The sequence below is a fragment of the Embiotoca jacksoni genome, unplaced genomic scaffold (genome assembly GCF_022577435.1).
Source record: "Embiotoca jacksoni isolate LCO1_2020_lvr unplaced genomic scaffold, fEmbJac1.0.p SCAF_14, whole genome shotgun sequence".
NCBI classification, from domain to species: domain Eukaryota; kingdom Metazoa; phylum Chordata; class Actinopteri; family Embiotocidae; genus Embiotoca; species Embiotoca jacksoni.
The window spans coordinates 13553794-13572605 of record NW_027185274.1 but is presented as its reverse complement, the minus strand read 5'-3'; the positions used below and the strand labels follow the sequence as shown (position 1 = coordinate 13572605).

The 18812-nt window shown below is 43.1% G+C and overlaps 1 protein-coding gene across 1 annotated transcript in view; it reads left to right on the top strand.

Moving 5' to 3' along the window:
• Nucleotides 1-621: 621 nt before the first annotated feature.
• The window catches only part of rsrc1 (arginine/serine-rich coiled-coil 1), a 116504-nt gene continuing 98313 nt past the window's right edge, over nucleotides 622-18812 (top strand). The window contains exons 1-3 of the mRNA XM_069148093.1: nucleotides 622-710; nucleotides 1278-1457; nucleotides 4445-4567. Of these exons, the coding sequence (XP_069004194.1) occupies nucleotides 1279-1457; nucleotides 4445-4567 (302 nt within the window). The 5' untranslated portion in view covers nucleotides 622-710; nucleotide 1278. The remainder of the gene's footprint in view (nucleotides 711-1277; nucleotides 1458-4444; nucleotides 4568-18812) is intronic.

Genomic DNA, 18812 nt, shown 5'->3' with positions numbered 1-18812 from the left:
GACATGTAACAACTCACACAATCATCCCCCATGTTATCCCTGGAGGTGCACAAGTGGTGTACAAGTCAGACCAAAAATAAAGATGAGTATAGCGCAGACTGTTGCATATACATGCATAAACGTTATAATAAGCCAATTCATTTGGAATATTTTCAATTGACTGACTGCACGAAGAGTACAACATTACAGTTATAAATCACAACAATATGCTTTTTGTTATTGCTCCATTTACTGACATCATATTTTTTTTAATTGTATTTTTTTTTTATTCATGTTCAGTTTGAAAAGCCTCTTTTATCCCTCAAATAGTCTACTAGTCATGCAATAATGGAAATATAATTCTATAGGCTCATTGAATCTAAATGTTTCCTTAAACTTCTCAATCAAGCTGCTTTATGTTGGCTTGTATTCATTTTAAACCGTGTTAATGATGATAATAGCCTATTATAGTAGAAACACCAAAAAAATAGTGCAGTATTTCGAGCTTGTTTTAGTTTTAAGAAACATAACAGAGAGCGAATCATGAAAACTAAATCAAACTCATGCATGTTGAGAGCAGTCCCTCAATCGATTGCTCCGTTCTCGATTCTGCTTCCTGGACTCGATCGACGACTTCCTGTTCGACGAGTAGAGCCTCCTGAGCGGTGCATGGTTGTGTTGTGGAGAGCCGCAGCGATTTAAAAGGCGAGGAGCGGGACTTTCATTTCAAGGTAACGTCTCTCTTATTTTTACGGCAGTTTTACCTTTTATGTCGCCTTCGCTAAATGAAAAGTGACGCACGTGTCGTGTTTATCAGCCAGAAGGCGTCATTTAAAACACGACCTCAACCCTCGCGCTACTTAAATTAGCACAGTTAGCAAGCTAGCTAGCCTCCAAAAAAAAAAAACAACAACCCTGTTATTTATTTATATCCTTTATTTTTACAGCACGTACAACAACGCTGCTTTTAGAGCTGTTATGGAGGGAGAGGGGGGTGGTGGTAATAAACGACCTGCTACTTAAATGTCACGTCTGTACATGTGTTGTTATTCGAGGACTGGAGGTTGCATTAATTCCCCAGATTCCTCTTCAGACTTTGTGGCGAGAGTCGCTAAAACGTTGTGTGTGTTTGGAGCCACGTGGAGGGACGTGCTGTTTGACTCGGGACAGGTTCGGTCCTCTCGTGTCGATGTCACAGGTGGACCTCCGTGTCAAACTACCCCGCGACGGGACGTCCGAGCGTCAGTAAACGAGCGGCCCTGCTTCTCGTGTGTGTGTGTGTGTGTGTTTTTTGCCAGCATGGGTCGGCGCTCGTCCGAGAGTGAGGACGACAGTCGGAGCAGGAGGAAGAAAAAACAGCGTCGCCGCTCATCCTCCTCGTCCTCGTCCTCCTCGTCCTCGTCCTCCGGCAGCAGGCTGACCGGCAGCCGGAGTCGGAGGTCCAGTCGCCGGAGCCGCTCTCGCTCCAGAGACAAGAGGTGAGGCTTTCTGTCCCGGCAGAGGCAGCAGGGATGGGGTGGGGGACACACACACACACACTGGTCTGCACCTTTGCTCCGAGACCAGTTCTGCATTTGAACCTCTTTTGAGAAGCACACGGATTCACTGAGGTTTTTTTTTTTTTTTTTTTATCTGAACAGGCCTTAGAGTCTTACTTACAATATTTGTTTGAGATGTGCTTTTCACAGCTGACACATTTCGACTCCTTATAGTTGCACAGGTTTTTACGAACACCGACAACGTCTTAAACTGAAGCACCTAGATGGATTGTATTGATCGTGAATTTCTTCGCGTACACCTGTGCTTCTTCTACCCAATGTCGCCCATCATTTACGTGGTAATGTCTGGTATTTTCACATTACAGAATGTGTTGCAGAAATACTTTTGTACCTGAGGTGACTTGTGAGAAAACAGCTGGTGTCATTTTACTTGGTCTTAAAATCCCTAAGGTAAACCCCGTGTGGGTAAATGGAGGAAAGCCATGACGGAGCAATAATTGAAATATACATTACTTTGGATTTTTAAAAAAATTTTTTTTAATCAAAGTCAGTGTTTTCCTCACCATGCAGTAACTTATTAAAAAGGAGACTCCTGAGAGGACCCGAAATTAGGGCTGGGGAATATGTTGATGTAGTGATACGAGACGAGATATCGTGTTAGGTTTTGAATATTGCGATATGGCTTAAGTGTTGTCTTCGTTACAGTAAATGGGTGTAATTATCTAAACTTATTGAAACGTTCTAGCTGTTCTATTATTTTTCTTCACTCGGTCATTACATCCACATTACTGATCATTATTTCTCAAAAATGTAGTAAATATATTGTTGCACTATCAATATTAACGTATTTGGTCAAAAAGATTTGGATGATTTTGTCCAAATGGCCCAGATATGAAATCGTACAATAACATTTTGATTCACTCTCTACAATTTTAGTTGGTCATAAAATGTTCAGATAAGAATGTGTCTGTATTATAAGAAGTTATACCAGCAGTTTGACTTTTTGACAGTTGTAGGCAAACTGAAAGGGCATTGTATATAGGTTAGCTTCTTGTATTGAAATTGCAGGAACGTTTTAGATGTCTCATTTTGTTTTCTAGCTTCTTCGTGAGTTTGTCAGAGCTTGGTACAGCTGAAACATGAACGGTTACGAGATAATACTAGTTTTATCCTATTTAATAAAGTAACGGTCTTTGATATTTAGAGGTTCCTGAGGAAGGGGGATGATCAGTTAATAATCAACCATCTTTGCAAGTGGCTAGTGACTCATCCATCCATCCATCCATCCATCCAGAGCTGCCACTGGCTGTGTGTGGCTGTTCAGACAAGGCCAGTTGATCCTAATTATTTATGAGGCCTGTTCAAGGTCCATTACGGCTGATGGGAAGTCATTGCCTGCCTGCACAGGGAGGGGCTTGGTGGGCAGTGTAAACCCTGGGACACAGTCCTTCATCTCTTAGCCAAAGGTTTTGATCAATTAACCAAGACCTTGTATGTGGGTGTCTGGTGAAACTAGTTCCTTTAAATAGGCTCATTTGAAAGAGGGCACACCGTTTGTTGGCCATTCAACCTGCATACGCACAAACGGTGTAAAGTGACCTCACATGTGGTAAAACAGAGGAGTGCTTATGCTCTGGGTGGGTGACATCATGACCACATAATTAACATGTATATGTAAGAGCAGTAATTGTATCCATCGCTATGTATGAGATACAAAAAGGGAGCATAATGGGCAAAAGTGAGTGAACAAGAGACCTGAAAATCCACCTTGGTAGGTGTTCTGTGCTTTAATGTCTTCTGTGTTCACCATGTGTTTCAGCCATTATTTTTTATTACGTTGCATTTACGCAGGCTTTTGTGAAAATGTGCGAGTTAACGCCACTTTCCAGAAAACCTCAGCTTACTTCTGTATGTTTGTTCTGTGTAATGTGTGAAGCAGTTGTGCAGAGGCTGTGGAAGTTATTTCATAAAGCCCCGTCTCGGGATCCAGCCTTTAGAATACTAATGGAGCTTTGCTGCGCTACTCTAAGTGGTACAAATCTGGTTTGATAGTTCAGCCTCTGTTATTTGTATTGCTTGACTTTTTCTTCTCCCTTATCTTGTAGAGCTCCCATAGGACCAAGTATGTGTTTGTTTTTTTTTTTTTTCTTTTTCTGGGGTGTGCTGAAAAGATTTGGAGATTTTTGGGCTTTGGTGAAACAAAGGAAACGATTTTAAATAATGAATATTACACAAACTGTTTGTGCAGTAGAAGGGTTCCTGCATTTACATTCACTCCCATGAATGCCTCCTGCTACATGATATCAATGGGAGCACGGTGTGAGTGGTGTTTGGAAAATAGACGCTACACACACTGCTGCAGCCACATTAAAGAGGAGCGGAGCACCAAAGGGACCCTGTGGAGGAACTGTAGGGCGGCCTGCATGGCTCTGCAGCTCCGGGCCTTGGATGAGAGTGTTCACTAATGCAAAGTAGGCGTCGGTGCTGCAGATAATAGGTTTGGTTGTCGAAAACATAAAGTTGATTTGCTCTTGATTTTACAAAACAAATTAGGAATATAGATTTCATTTCTGATGAAAGTGATGAATGAACACGGAGAAGGGTGCTTGTCATGGCAGGATAGAGCAGAAGGGTGAAGTGAGGACGGAGCTTATATGGGAAGAGTTAGGTTCTGTTTTGTGGATAGTAATCCAAGGGAAATTACAATAAAGTTGAATGACTATGATAAAGTTGTAATAACTAATAACAAATGTACATTCTCACTTTTTTTTTCTTTTTTTATTCTTAACCGCACTCGGCAATCTGGAACAGATTTGTATGTTCCACTGTTGCAGATTTACCAAAACTACACAACGATTAATGGTCTAAAAAAAAAAAAAAGTACCTAGCTGTATGATTCATGTTTTGTTATGAGGGTCCTGCCAATAACTGAGCGAAATGAGTATTTTTCTGTCTGTGTGCTGCAGGAGAAGACGGCGTTCCAGCAGCAGTTCGTCCTGCAGTTCATCTCGCAAGAGGAGGAGTCGAAGTGCAGAGAGAGACAAGGGGCGGAGCCACCGCTCACACAGGTCACGCAGTCGGGACAGGAGGTAGTACCACTCACACACATCATTTACACTCTGCACACTTTCTCATTTTACTATTCAATTTACGGACATATGAGGTTTTCTATCTGAAGTTAATTCAGATATGGAGAAAAGGAGCCATGAGAAATGCCCCCATTACTTAGTTGTGGGGAATAAAAAAAAGTCACTTGGAACAGTTTTGAGTGTTTGTATTACAAATCAGCATGTGGGATGCCATAGCAGATTTTTCTTATTAAAAAAAAAAAAGAAATTCTTTTTTGGAAGTTTATAGTAGCGTAAACAGCACATCAGTTTGTATTTACATCTTATGTCACCAGATGGACGCACATGGAAACTTAGGTCTGGATTACTCTGTGTAGTCGTGTCTCAGTTTGCCCTGACTATCCGTCTTACTGTGTGTGTATTAATGAGACAGAGACACGCAGAGACAGCAGGTCATATGCAACACCAATCCAAGCCGTCTGCCCAAATCTCCTCTGGAAGCGGCTCTCCTTTCACTCATCAATGCAATTAAAACATAATTACCCATACATACTTTGTTGAATTATGATTATTAGTGTGTAGCTAAGTCTTTTTTTTTTTTTTAATTTTTTTTTTTACAGGAGACAAAGTTATTCATGCAAGACTAATGTGTACACACCTGCACCACACTGCACCCCCACATCACCACACACACACACACACACACACACACACACACACACACACACACACACACACACACACACAGCCATAGCCGGTCCCGTATCCTATTCAGAAACATAAAGAGAAAGTCTCTGTGTGTGGTGGTCCATGTCATTAGCATAGCTAATCTGGTGCTAATGAACCAGCAAACTGTGCTGTTTTTAAATCCCTCACACACACACACACACACACACACACACACACACACACACACACACACACACACACACACAGAGTCACAAATGCATAAAAACGTGCAACAGACGCACAATTGAAGAAAAGGTTGTCATAATATATGCGTGAGCGAGACCCTTTGTTTACTTGTGTATGGCTGCGGGGGAGAGCAGAGATCATTTTAATCACAAGGGAAAAAGTGTTTTAATATCTTCATTACAGAGGTGCCAGGATGAAGGGACAACGCAACAGAGATGTTTTGACACGTGTGGTTGATGGTGCCATGAAAAGACACCACACTTCTACTCTCCAACCTCATGTCCACAGGCTTTGGAGGAAGCAACACATTTCAGCGTTGGACTGGGCGCCGAAACCATTTATTGAGAGAATTTGGCCAAACAGCTTTCACACATTCTCTGCAGTACAGTGGCAGTCACTCACAGCACCACCGGTGATTAAAACATCAGTCGAAAATGGCATTACTGGTGTGGTGTGAGATGAAAGGTGGAGGGGATTTGGGAGATTTAAACTAGAGTCGATGACATCGGTGTTTACAAACGTTGCACTGTGATTAGGAGGGTTGCGTTGTGTAATCGGCTTAGCGGTAAGCGAGGAGCAGGTGGGCTGGGCTGGTGTTGGTGGGAGTGCGTGGTGGGGTGTTGGGAGGTGGAGGCGGTGTTGGAGGTGGGGATGTGTAAAATGATGGCATTGATGATAAATTTATGCAGTTTAGAGATGGCAGCTACAATTTGAGTCTGTGAAACTTTGTCGTCGGCTCGTGTGCTTCTGTTTTTCGCATTGGAACAAGCCAGTGGGAATATTGTCGTGTCAACGAGTGATTGAGGCGAGAGCTGCAATGATTCGTTGATTAATTAATCAGGGACATTTTTGATAATTACTTTCAGTCATTTTTCAATGAAAATGGCCACTGCTTTCTTGGCTGCAGCTTCTCGGTTTTGAGTGACATTAGAGTCTCTTTTGCTTTTCTACTGTTGTATCATGTCATTTTGGCCAACGATGGGCATTTTTTTGATCATTTTCGAATATTTCATTGACCAAATAAATGCAGTTAATCAAAAACACGATATTCATATTAACTGATGATAACACTGCCAGTTGACAGTCGTAATTTGATCAATCATGAGGAAATTGTGCGACTGTCCTGCCTTCACCATTTAAAGAGCATATTTTATCAGGAGCATTTGTTGTATTATAATCCTGTGCTGTGCGTCTCTTTGGTGGGACACTGCATATTCTACACCTGCTGGGGTTGTGAAATGAAAGCAGTGTACTGTGCCCTGACTGCCATTAGTCAGTGTTCTCTCTCTGTGTGTGTGTGTGTGTGTGTGTGTGTGTGTGTGTGTGTGTGTGTGTGTGTGTGTGTGTGTGTGAGAGAGAGAGAGAGAGAGAGAGAGAGAGAGAGAGAGAGAGAATGAGGCTGCCTGAGCTGGCTGATGGATCAGAGGAGGATTGAGTGGACAGGACCTCATGATTGATACGCAGATAGGATATGAGGTGCTGCCTGCCGCCCCGGCCCCGGCCACACCACCTGGCACCACCTTCAGAATGTGAACGAGAGGAGCAAGAAGACAGCGAGTGCAGCGATGAGAGAGAGAGAGAGAGAGAGGGGACGAGAAGTTCGAAGAGAATGGAAATGTGTGGCGAGAATAGGTTGCATTAGTGCAGGCGGAGGGAGAGCGTGGAGGAGATCCTAAAGGCGGAAAATGAAGAGGAAAGACAAAAGCGAGCACCAGCAGAGAGAACAGATAGACTTGAGAGGGATATTATTCAGAAGAAATGAGAATAATAATGTCTGCATCAGAACATTGCAGGGGAAGAAGATTAGGACCATAGCAGGCCGTCGTGGGTTGAAGTGAGGGAATATTATTACCTTCTTTTCAATCTCCCATGTATAAATAAAAAATAAAGAGATACATGGAATAAGAATAATGCTCTATCTAGTGTTTACCATCTACCGTTGCTTCCTGCTTCTCCTCTCCTTTTTTTTTTTCTCCCACCCTCAATCAGAGAAGGACCAGGTCCCCCAGAGGCACTCAATCTTGCCCTGAAATGTAAAACAGACAAGAGGAGCAGATTACCTATTTGCCATTAATGTTTATTCTCTTTGATGTGAACAGGCATCAGATTGTGTGTGTGTGTGTGTGTGTGTGTGTGTGTGTGTGTGTGTGTGTGTGTGTGTGTGTGTGTGTGTGTGTGTGTGTGTGTGTGTGTGTGTGTGTGTGTGTGTGTGTGTGTGTGTGTGTGTGTGTGCGTGCGCGCTATGCCTGCCGGTGTGCACTCCGTCAAACGAGCATGTGTGAGGCTGATTGAGCGTATGCATGTATGTGCAGAATTTGCGTGAACGCATGCTCACGGGTGGTGTGTGTGTGTGTGTGTGTGTGTGTGTGTGTGTGGGGGGGGGGGGGTTGTCACAGCCCGGTCCACTGGGGCAGAGCAGAGTGGAGCATGGCAGCAGCAGCGTACAGTGATCTGATGTGTACCCAGTCCAACAAAGGCGACACGGCCTCTCATCACACTGGGATCACAGGCGTGTCTTTAGGTGAGCGCAGCGCAGCGTTGTAGTGCTCAGCTTCTATGGGCGGCCACAGCAGTGGTGAAATGTGTGTGTGTGTGTGTGTGTGTGTGTGTGTGTGTGTGTGTGTGTGTGCGTGTGTGTGTGCGCGGCTCAGTCACTCTGTCAGTCCTTCATTCACAAACGGTGCGCTCCGGAGCACTGTTGGAAGAGGAAGGAGGAATGCCCCGCTGCAACAAATCCGCCCCATGACTCCATTAAAGAGGAGCGGAGCGTTTCATTCAGGTATCCACACACGTGTGCGCGCACTCCCATAGGTGAACATGCACTGCACACAAACGCTTACGTTCTGCTCATTAATATTTCAGGGGTGTGTTGAGTTAGCAGGGCAGAGTGCTAGCGTCAGGGTTTACCCCGGCTAACACTGGAGTGGCTTCATCACTGGGCTGCTGTCATGAGATTAAGGAGAGCGAGACACGTAATCATCTGTCTTTCCCCGAGAGGGTGTTGCAGGCTGAACATACCACCCAGCATGCCGGGCTTAGCCGACCAGAGTCAGGATGGTCTCAGACACCTTTACCGAGGTCGGGATGAGTTCACAAACTAGTGCTTAGTTGAAGCAGGGACAGGCCTGTGACTAGCTGTGTGTTTTGGCCTGAACACACAGTAAAGTTTTCTTTGTGTAAAATCATCATATTTTATTCATTACAGATGACTTTTTTTTTTTTTTTTTTTTCACAGATTAAAGAAATGAAAGATATTATGTTAATTAATATGCTTCACAGGTGCTAGTAGGTGGATTTTACTCCCACATCTGTGGACAGAGCCAGGCTAGTTGTCCCTCCGTGTTTCTCAGTCTTCACTTAAAACTAAGGTGATTTTTAATCTTTCAGCTTTTATCATTAAAGAAATATTTTTTTTCAAGAAGCCAAACTATTCCTCTCTGTCTGACATGACATGAGTTTCATGTTCATTTTAAAATACTTAAAATGCTTTTTTACTTGTGTATTTAAACAATATCAGAAACCTTGAAATGCCCTTATCCTGTTTTTGAGAGACCTAAATGTGCAAGCTGGAATACTCAAAAAGGAACTGGGGTCTTTTGTTTTTTTTCATGTACACATCTTATAGAGGCATCTGAACGCTGCAGAGTACTCTCGCAGCCAAAGCATCTCACTTCTGGAGCAGTTACGAATGGGCATTGTTGCTGAAACTGTTTCATATATTGAAATCACGACCTGTTGAGGTCTGTAGTAGAAAAATCACAGGACACCGGAACATGTTACTGTCAAATAGATTTAATGACTTTAAAGATGCCGGTAAATATCACAGGCACATGTGCAAATTAAACAGGATTACGCACAATATGATATCCATGTAAACCTTATATTTCCTGAATATAAAGGAAAAGTGGGATAAACCTCCTAGCTGGGATACTGGTGTTCATGTAAATACAGTCAGACCTACTACTAAAGGTCGGAGGTCATGGTTGACTCGAGATGAGTTCCAGGGCGTGGAGGTTGGATCTCTTGGTCAGGCATATTTAAACAGGTGCAACGCCTTGTACTGCAGTGGTTGACCCAGAGTTTTCCTCTAAGCACTTGTCCACTCAGCAATGTCTTTCTGGCTGCTGCAACTATGTAACCTGGATGTTATAATTCCATAACATGAGCTCTGCTTTCTGCTCAGGAGATCACAGAAAGACTCCAGGCGTGTGTGTGTGTGTGTGTGTGTGTGTGTGTGTGTGCGTGTGCGTGTGTGTGCGCGTGCGTGTGTAGTGTTTGAGCGATGGCCTGGTATTTATTTCACACAGCAATTTTCCCCCGTATGAGATGAGGTGTCGTACATCTGCTAGATAGCTTTTCCTGCCTTGCGCCGACACGGAGTGTGCGCAAGGTCAACCGGGCGGCTTGGGAACGGGGAGGGCTGAGGTGAGGAACGGAAGGGAGGAAGGGGAGGAAGGGAAAGGTCTGAGAGGAGGAGGAGGAGAGGACGGTATAGGGCAGTCGAGTGCTAGAAGACAGGGTGTGGAAAATCAGTGACTTTATTGTGGGTGAGCAGCTTTCATTGCACCTGGATCAGCAATTCCCCTGTCAGGTAGCACGGTGGGGATTTTTTTATTTTTTTTATTCACACAGTTTAGAGTGTGTGCGCGCAATGTAGCAGGTGGTTTTGGGTGTCGCTGGCTATATAAGGGAAACAGCCCTGAGTGTGTTTTGAGGATATGACAAGTGAAATCTGGATTCCTCCGAAAAACACTGAGATCTTGCTGTTATAAGAGAAGCATAAGGCATGAATATGGGTGCTGATGGATACAAAATAAAATGAGGAAGAATGCTAACAACCCTAAAGTCCTTTTTCTTCTTCACGGTGCAGCATCTCGCTGTGCTCTAACGGCTTTGTTGTGGTCCACGGTTGGTCTTGAGTGTGCTGCACTGGAATTTAGGAGCAGGCTCCCGGCTGTTTCTCATCCATCTGTCTGTTATCCCGTGGACTTCTCAACATCTTTTCTTCTCCCCTTTCCACAGGACGACACTCAGCCCTTTCTTCCTTCTTCCCGTATTACCAGACTTGCAAAGTGTTGATTTAAACTGAAAGATGACCTGGTTTAGTTCAGCTACGTCCTCTGTACTCCATAAAAATCAACATGCTTCCAGTCGTGAGATCTGAACGTGTTTGTTGTTGCGTTTCTCTCTTTTCCTCCCTCTCTCTGTCTTACTCCCTTTCTGTGTTGTCTTTTTTATTTATCTGGTGTAAAGGCCAGTCAAGCGCTGCTCGGCTTTGTTGTCAGAAACCTTTATTTACCAAAGGGAGAAATAAGTGACTGACACAGACAGCCTCTTTCATCCCCGCCTCGCCGCAAGCAGTGTTCCCCTCTACCGCCAGAGGATCCCCCCCCCCCCCCCAATCCCTCCTCCTCCCTCACTTCTGCCAAGCCGCCCCCACCCCACTCCATCGCACCCCTCCATCCTGCAGGCTCACAGCACACTAGCCCACTCCCCTGGGTAGCCTCCGAGCTGTAGAGTGTGCACCGAGCACACGCGCACAAAAATTCACCCCACAAAAGGCATCACACCAATCTTCTCACATACACAACCAAATGAGGGAGTTAGTGCGATGGTCCCAAACAAAGACAAGTTTAATATCAGAGACGCGTCCCTTTTCTCGTTTTATACATCTGTTAAACCAATTGGGAGTAACGACACATAAATCTTGTTTCGTTACGGTGCTGGTTTAGAAAGGTAGTTGTGTTTTTAGATGTCGGTTGAAGTCGGGGGGAAAAAAAAGGAATCTCTCGGGCATCAGTTGCTTCATATCAGAAATGATTCGAGCACACAGACTTGTGTTTAAATCAGAAAGTGATTTCAAAAATAGGAAAGAAATTCCACACTCAAGAGTTCATCATGCTCATTAATATGGCTGTAAAGTGAGGTTATTCTCAATTTATCACAACTGTTGTATTTTGTCTGGTAATATAAACCTCTGCATACTGTATTTTCCCTTGTTAGGCTGCATTTTCAATCAGTCGTACCTCGTAGAAAATGAGTATAAAGATGCAGAGAATCTGAACCGTGCCTATTAACAGGTAACATATTTTCTTTTCTTGTTTGTTATATATTAAAAAAAAGATTTCCACACAGTGTGGAGGTGGGAAAATACAACTAAGGTCCTTTCCAACATCCCTCTAACTCTGGTGCTATTAGCATTTAACATGCTTGTTAAACAGGCATTTGTTGTTCTTAATAACCCGTTTTGGCTGACAATATACTGGACACATTTATTTTTAAACATAATTTAATATTCTTACTCCTCAAAAAGGGGTAACAGAGCAAAGATTATAGTTATAAATGAATGCCACACATATAATCATAATTTTCTAAAATGTTGAAAACAACATAACAACTTTGCAGAGCTCAAAACATATTTGAAAATACTTGATTTAGGTTTCCCTAAATAACTACATATATTATAAATTCTTATCACATAAACAATATGTAGGTTTATGTAGGTTTTAGAATAACAAAAGTTAATTAAAAAAAACTGGATAAAATCTGTCAGATCACCTCCCTGGTAATTGAGAGGGTTGAGGAATTTTCATTTTTGGAAGTTTTGTGAATGAACGCACGTCTTTGGGATTAACATAAACACCTGGCTGGTTACTTTATATCTGTGTACCAAACCCCGAATTTGGTTGTTTGATGCCTGAAACCCAGTAGAAGTTTGTTATTCCCACTGTTATTTCTTTGGTAGAGACACAGATTCTCTGTTTAGCAAATACAACATTTATAATGCCAAAGACTACTAACATGCAATCAGCCCTCATTGTGTTCAGAGTGAAAAGCTTCATCCGTCTGGCCAGACCAAGAGAAAGACAGAGACAGAAACGCTTTTAGCTCTGGCATAGGAAAATGAACACCAAATGTATCTCTCTCTCTCTCTCCTTCCTTCCTTCTCTCTGTCTCTCTCTCCTATTTAAGCTTCTTGAAGTTCTTCCAAATTGGGTTTTAAATGCCAATTAGGAGGTTGAATGTAGTAAAATAAAAGCAAATGCAGGCAGGATGGCCTCACCTTCTGGCTGGTTAGGCTTCAGAGAGAGCTGAGCCGGACCTTTGGCTCCCAGCAAGGCTTTGAGAGAAATATCCTGCCTAATGAACACATTAATTAGAACCATAACTATTTATAAGATGATAATTAGAAACGAAGGGAGGTAAACTGGGCTTTTCCTGCAATTAATGGAGGATTAATTACGGGAGCTAATGAAGTGGATTTTTGAAACGCGTGGAGGTGAAGTACAGAGATGTGCAGCTCGCTTTGTGATCACTGGCATAATTATTTTCTCCAGCACCAAAGCGTTTGAGGCCCTGGTCCTCGCCAGCTCAGGCCGGCTAATAAGCATCATTGCATCGTTATATATGCACTTAAAAAGACTTGCCACTGAAATGACTGTCTAATTATTTCTAATTGGCAGGCCCTGTGTGTTGTCATTGAGCTGTTTGGAGCCGCAGCAGAGCCCTGGGTCTAATAACGCTCTGGGCGGAGAAGGAGGGGAGAGAGAGAGAGCTAGAAAGACAGCGATACACAGAGAAAGAGAGGCGGGGGGGAAGAGGGGAGGGGGTCTACCAGTTGCCTGCTGCTCATATGCTCATAGCCGGACCTGCACATTGCCCCCCCCCCCCTCCCCCCCGTGTCACTCGCCCAGCAGGACAGCGGGTCGTAGAATGACGGCCGGTGCTCTGAGGTCACCTTGCCAAGCAGTCGATTTGCAAAGTTTTATTTTATCTGCGCTTGTCCCCCCCTCCCCCCCCGCCCCCCTCAGCCCCCCCTTTAATTAACAGCTTCTGCTCTTAATTTATGCACAGATAAACGCCACCGTCTGTCCGCAGTGCTTCTCCTCACTCTTAAACATACTACACTCAGAGGGAGGGAGGTGTGTGGGAGGTGGGGGTGTGTGTATGTTTATGTGCCTTGTGTGATTTAGTGGCCAGGTTTTGAGCCCGTCCATAGAGACCCGAGCTAAGAGAGCATCCATGGACAAACCTCAGTCAGCCGTGTTTACCTTGTACACTAGTTAAGCTCTGGCTCAAACCATATGGACACCGGGACTCAGAGGATGCATGTGTAGACATCCTGTATAGAGTCTTTATAGTATGCTGGCACAATCATATTTAGATAAATTTGTGACTGTCTACGACACATCCATCAATGGATTTTCAAACATTAGTTGATATGTCTGTGTTTACAATTGATTGTTGCTTCCATTATCCGAGGTTTGATCTCCATTTAGGCTGTGTCAAATTCACATGTAAGAGTGTGTGTGTTACAGGAGTGTTTGAATGATGGCCTCAGATTATGTGTGTGAGCACCTCACTTAACTCGTCCTAAGTAGAGCCATGTGCGTTGTCTTACCCCACTCCCCCCCCCTGCCTCCCCCCACCAAAAAAAAAAAAAAAAGAAGCTCCGTTACCCCCCCAGACAACTTGAGAGCAAATTGCCAGCTAATGGAACCACTGCCTGCACTTGTCAGTTCACTTTGGACAAGGAAAGCAACCACACAAACACTCACACACACACAGGCATGTGGTTTCACTCACACGCTTAGTAATTTATTTGTGGAAAAAAGAAGAGAAAAATGAGGGAGAATGGCAGAGAAATGAAACAAGGATCATGTGCGCCGTGACTGAAACCTTGACAATCTTTTTTAAAGTAATGAAACACTTTTTCAGCATGCGCGTGAGGTTTTCTGTTTGAAATTTGTCTTCCTTTTTGCCCCATCTATCCATTTGGCTTTTGGCAGAGTCGAGAACATGAGGAGGAAGTGGAGATAGATGGATCGGCCAAAGGAAGTGTGGCCAACTGTCGTATGATTGGTTGAACAAAGAGCAGAACGCTTCTGTGACTGGCTGAACAGAGAACTTAACGTTGTGATTTTGGCACCAAATCAAAGCAGGAAAATGTAATTATTTTAAATGCAGTCAACGGTTTTGTTGGAGTGGAGGTTTGCCAGATTTCTCTGTAAGCTCAGTGGGATATTGACACTCACTAAAAGTGGGATAACAAAGTGTGTGCGCCCGTGTGCTACTGCAGATGTGTTATGAATGACATTCATGACATCACTATAACATGGGGCATCGTGGATAGTGCCTCAAACTCTGCATAGTAATTCAGTCTTTTGACTTTTTATTTGAATGTTAGTACGTATAGGCATTTTTAAAAAGAGCCAATATTACACAAGATAAAGAAACAGTTTAGATATAAAATATGCTCAGAATTAGGAAAAAAAAATTGTTTTTAAATATACTGACCTACCAGCAGGGAACATTTGTGAACTTCACCGGGAATGCAATAATTATAAATAACTATAAATAAAAAAAAACCCCAAAAAACCCGCAAACAGAACAATGTCTGCATTACCCCAAACATCTTTTTTCTGCATTATCTTTAATAAAAAAGTTCCCATATCAGAAAATATACATACCTAAACAGATATATTTGTGATAGGCCAATGTAAGATGATTAAAATCGGCCAATTGATAAATCAGTCGGGCGCCACTGTAAATTCAGCAGTGTGTGTTGTGTGCGCGTGTGTGTGTGCAAAAAAACCAAAACGAATCGTCTCAGATACATAAACTGTTGTTGCGCGCATTGAATTGTACCAGAGAAGGTCCATGTGTTTTCAATGTAATTTTGTGCTCATCGTTTATGAAACTGGATTGTCTCCGATTCTCTTCAGTCGTTCAGGTCAGTGTTGAAAATCACTCTTTCCACCAGCCGGGATTCATAAAAGAAGCTCAAATCTTCCCTCTGTATGGGCGACTTCCAGTTCGACATGTAGGGCTACATGTAGACTACGTGAAGCGACAGAAGTGCTGGAGGCTTTTTTCTCTTCAAGGTTGTTGTTTTCTCTTTCTATTCATTTCTTCATCGCTCTCTCTCTCTCTCTCTCTCTCTCTCTCTCTCTCTCTCTCTCTCTCTCTCTCTCTCTCCTTCTCCGTGGTTCATAAAAAAAAAGTGATTTTTAGAAACTTCTTCATGAGACAAGCCTCTGTTCTGTCAGAAGACAACTCTATGTTATTTCACCGAAGAGGCGAAACTAATAGTTCTATGGGTTTTTTTTTACAGGGCGCTATTGCAGTTGTGACTTGGGTGTTTAATTAAGTGTAGTTTCCCTTTAGTAGTGGAATGTGTGTCTGCTTTTTGTCGGCCCGTTCCTCTGTGCTTTTTACAGTCCACCCACATGGTTTGTCTCAGCGTTTATGATTTTTCTTATACCGGAGTTGTGAGGTTCCTAAATCACTTAAGCACACTGGGCCGAGCACTCCACATTTAAACAATAAAAGGCTGTTATGCTAAGAGCCCTCAGATCTCCTACCACTTCATAAATACATGCGTATAAAAGGCAGAAAAATACATCTTCCCTGACCAGAGAGAGAGAGAGGGAGAGCGAGCGTCTGAGAGCACACCTGCTAATTGGAGCCAGCTTGATGTGAAGTACGGCTGTCTGCTCTGTCTTCTCCAGAAGTCCCAATTTCTTTGTCATTCTCTGCCTTTTTTGTTATCCTGGCTGTTCTTGACTCCCCAACTTTTATAAGCTTTTTTCCCCCCTTCATCTCATCCCTTCTCTCTCCACAGCCTCCTGCTGTCCTTCACCTATCGTCTTCCCCCCTAGTCTGCACTCCCTGTCCTCCTCCTCCTCCTCTTCTGTCCTTCTACTTTTACTCCCTCTCTGCTTTCCACCCTCTTACAGATCGAGGCAATGACAACCAAAACAACTCTCTCGGCGTAACTAATTGTTCTGAGCTGTGATGGATGGAAGGAGGGAAAAAAGTGGGTTTCAGCTGCGTGAGTGGCTGTGAGCGAGTTGGCAAGTTAGCACCTAGTCTAAGTGTGACCTCCACTTGACCTTGTGTCTGGACTGAGTGGCTGAGCTGGGGACTCCCCCCCTCCCTCCACCCGACTCGGCTCCAGCTGCTAATGGGTGTCATGTCGAGCTGCGGCTGCACAGAGGTCAAAGGTTGCGGGTGCACACCAGACGGCCAAGTTTAGGATTGCGATGAGGAGGCTGAGTGACACTGGGCATATGTGGCAATGAAGACACCGGGTAATCAACACATATGCATGCGGTGACACACACACACACACACACACACACACACACACACACACACACACACACACACACACACACACACACACACACACACACACACACACACACACACACACACACACACACACACACACACACACATGGAAACCATATCTTGCTGCAGAAAGTCATCTTTTCCCTCATCATCGGCCGGCCGTTGTAGGTTCATATAGATCTGAAGGGACTTTGAAGGCCTTTGAACTCTGCTAAATGACTTGACCTTGTGGCTTGTGGCTGTATCCGTGTGTGTGTGTGTGTGTGTGTGTGTGTGTGTGTGTTTGGGTAGGTCCGGGAGGTAGTGAGTGGGTGGCCTGCATGAGGTCTCATTTCTGCTTTACAGCATAGCAGGGCATTGCAGACGTTTATGTTGACGACTGCTAAATTAAAAGCAAACTGAAGATTATGACAAATCTAAACATTGCTTTTATGAAGCAGAGGGGAATGAAGAAAAAACATTTTTGAGAATCTTTCATGCTAGGTCTTTGCTGTGTTAATTGTGCTCACAATCAGCTACTTTGCAGTGATTCCTTGTGTGTTATTTAGTGTGTGTGTGTGTGTGTGTGTGTATATTTATGTTTCTGTGTGGGTGTGCACAGTGGTTGACTGAGTCTGTGTGTGTGTTTGCGTGTGTGCGTGTACTGTGAATCGAGGGAACAGATAATGTGGCTGCTTGGAAGGAGGAAGCAGCTTGGGAAATGATTTCAACAGCTCTCATAATTAGAGGAATATCATAAATTAAACTTGTGTCTGCCGTTGCGTTTGAAGAGCACTCAAAAGTAATAAATTCTGGATGGTTAACATATTTGCATTCCATTCAGCAGGCAGCGTCAGGCAGGAACAGCTGTTTTCCACGTCTTTTGGCAGCAGGAAATGCACATTGCTCACTCAAGGTGCTTTTAGACACATTGAAATGGCAGAAAAAAAGAGAAAAGTGACTTTTAACTTGAACATGAAGCTGCTGCTGTGTGCTCTGTCACTGGAAATAACTCTGCGGGGAACAGTGCATTAATGAAGTTCTTCAAATATGGAACGTCTCGCTTTCAATAGGCCCGTTTCTTTTTCAATCTGTCTGTTGCTTGGAAAAGTAGACTGGCAAGCTTTTTTGTAGTTTGTGTGTGTTTGTGTGTGTGTGTGTGTGTGTGTGTGTGTGTGTGTGTGTGTGTGTGTGTGTGTGTGTGTGTGTGTGTGTGTGTGTGGCTGGAGAGTACTCAAATCTAAGGTTTTACTGTTACTTAATTGGTTTGGTCATGTAGTGAAACAATTGTACAGACAAAGAACAAATAAGTTTTAGGTTATCAAAATGTCACTTTTCTGTGAGAAAATCAGTTGATGCCAAACAACTTAAAAGGTTGTCTATTTGCTATTGATATGCCAGTTTATATGCCAGAAACATTTGTGGTATTGTGTATCAAGTCCTGCTTTGTATTGCTCTGGCATCATGCTGTCTGAAAAAAGAAGTATTTTATAGAATAAGGCTGTGCAGGTCCTGGTCATTGACAAATCATGCAAGCCACCATTTATGTTCAGTTTGTCCAACATGCCACAATTAACATTGTCTGAAGGCATAAGTGTGAACTTGGCTTTATCTTTGTGATTTTAGTCGCTATTACTGGTTGTGGTATCCATTCTACTGCGCCTCTGGGGCCCATTGACTTTTATCATTCATTTCTGTGTTTGTGCATAGAGTTTATTTTTTTTAAATTTTTTTTATTAATCTTTCTGAAAAGCAGACATAGTAATAATTCATGTAAAAAAAATATATAAAATTATGCTAGGGATTGTGCATTTACGTTTAGACTCGCAAAAACTGCAAATGTTAACGAAATAATTTTGTTACATCTATCTATTAAATTGACAAAGATGTGACTTATCTTAAGTTTAAAATAGAAAATGCACTCATACTGTGACTCCAGAGAAAAAGGATGAACAAAAACCACCAATAATCTGTAATGGAGGGTAACGGCACAGACACGGGCCTGGAGGCTGGTTCACAAGTGTTGCAGGACTTTAGGTCTCTCCATTGGCACATTTACTGTTGCTTCCGTAGCTCAACACAAAGTGATGGCGAGATGCAAAAGTAAAAGTTATTATGATCAATTATTTAGATTCTCTGTCACATATACTATATCTGGTCAGAAAACTGAGATGTTGATTTTTTTTATTTATTTATACAGAACAACTATCTCTGGCTTTAAGCGAATTGTTGGTCA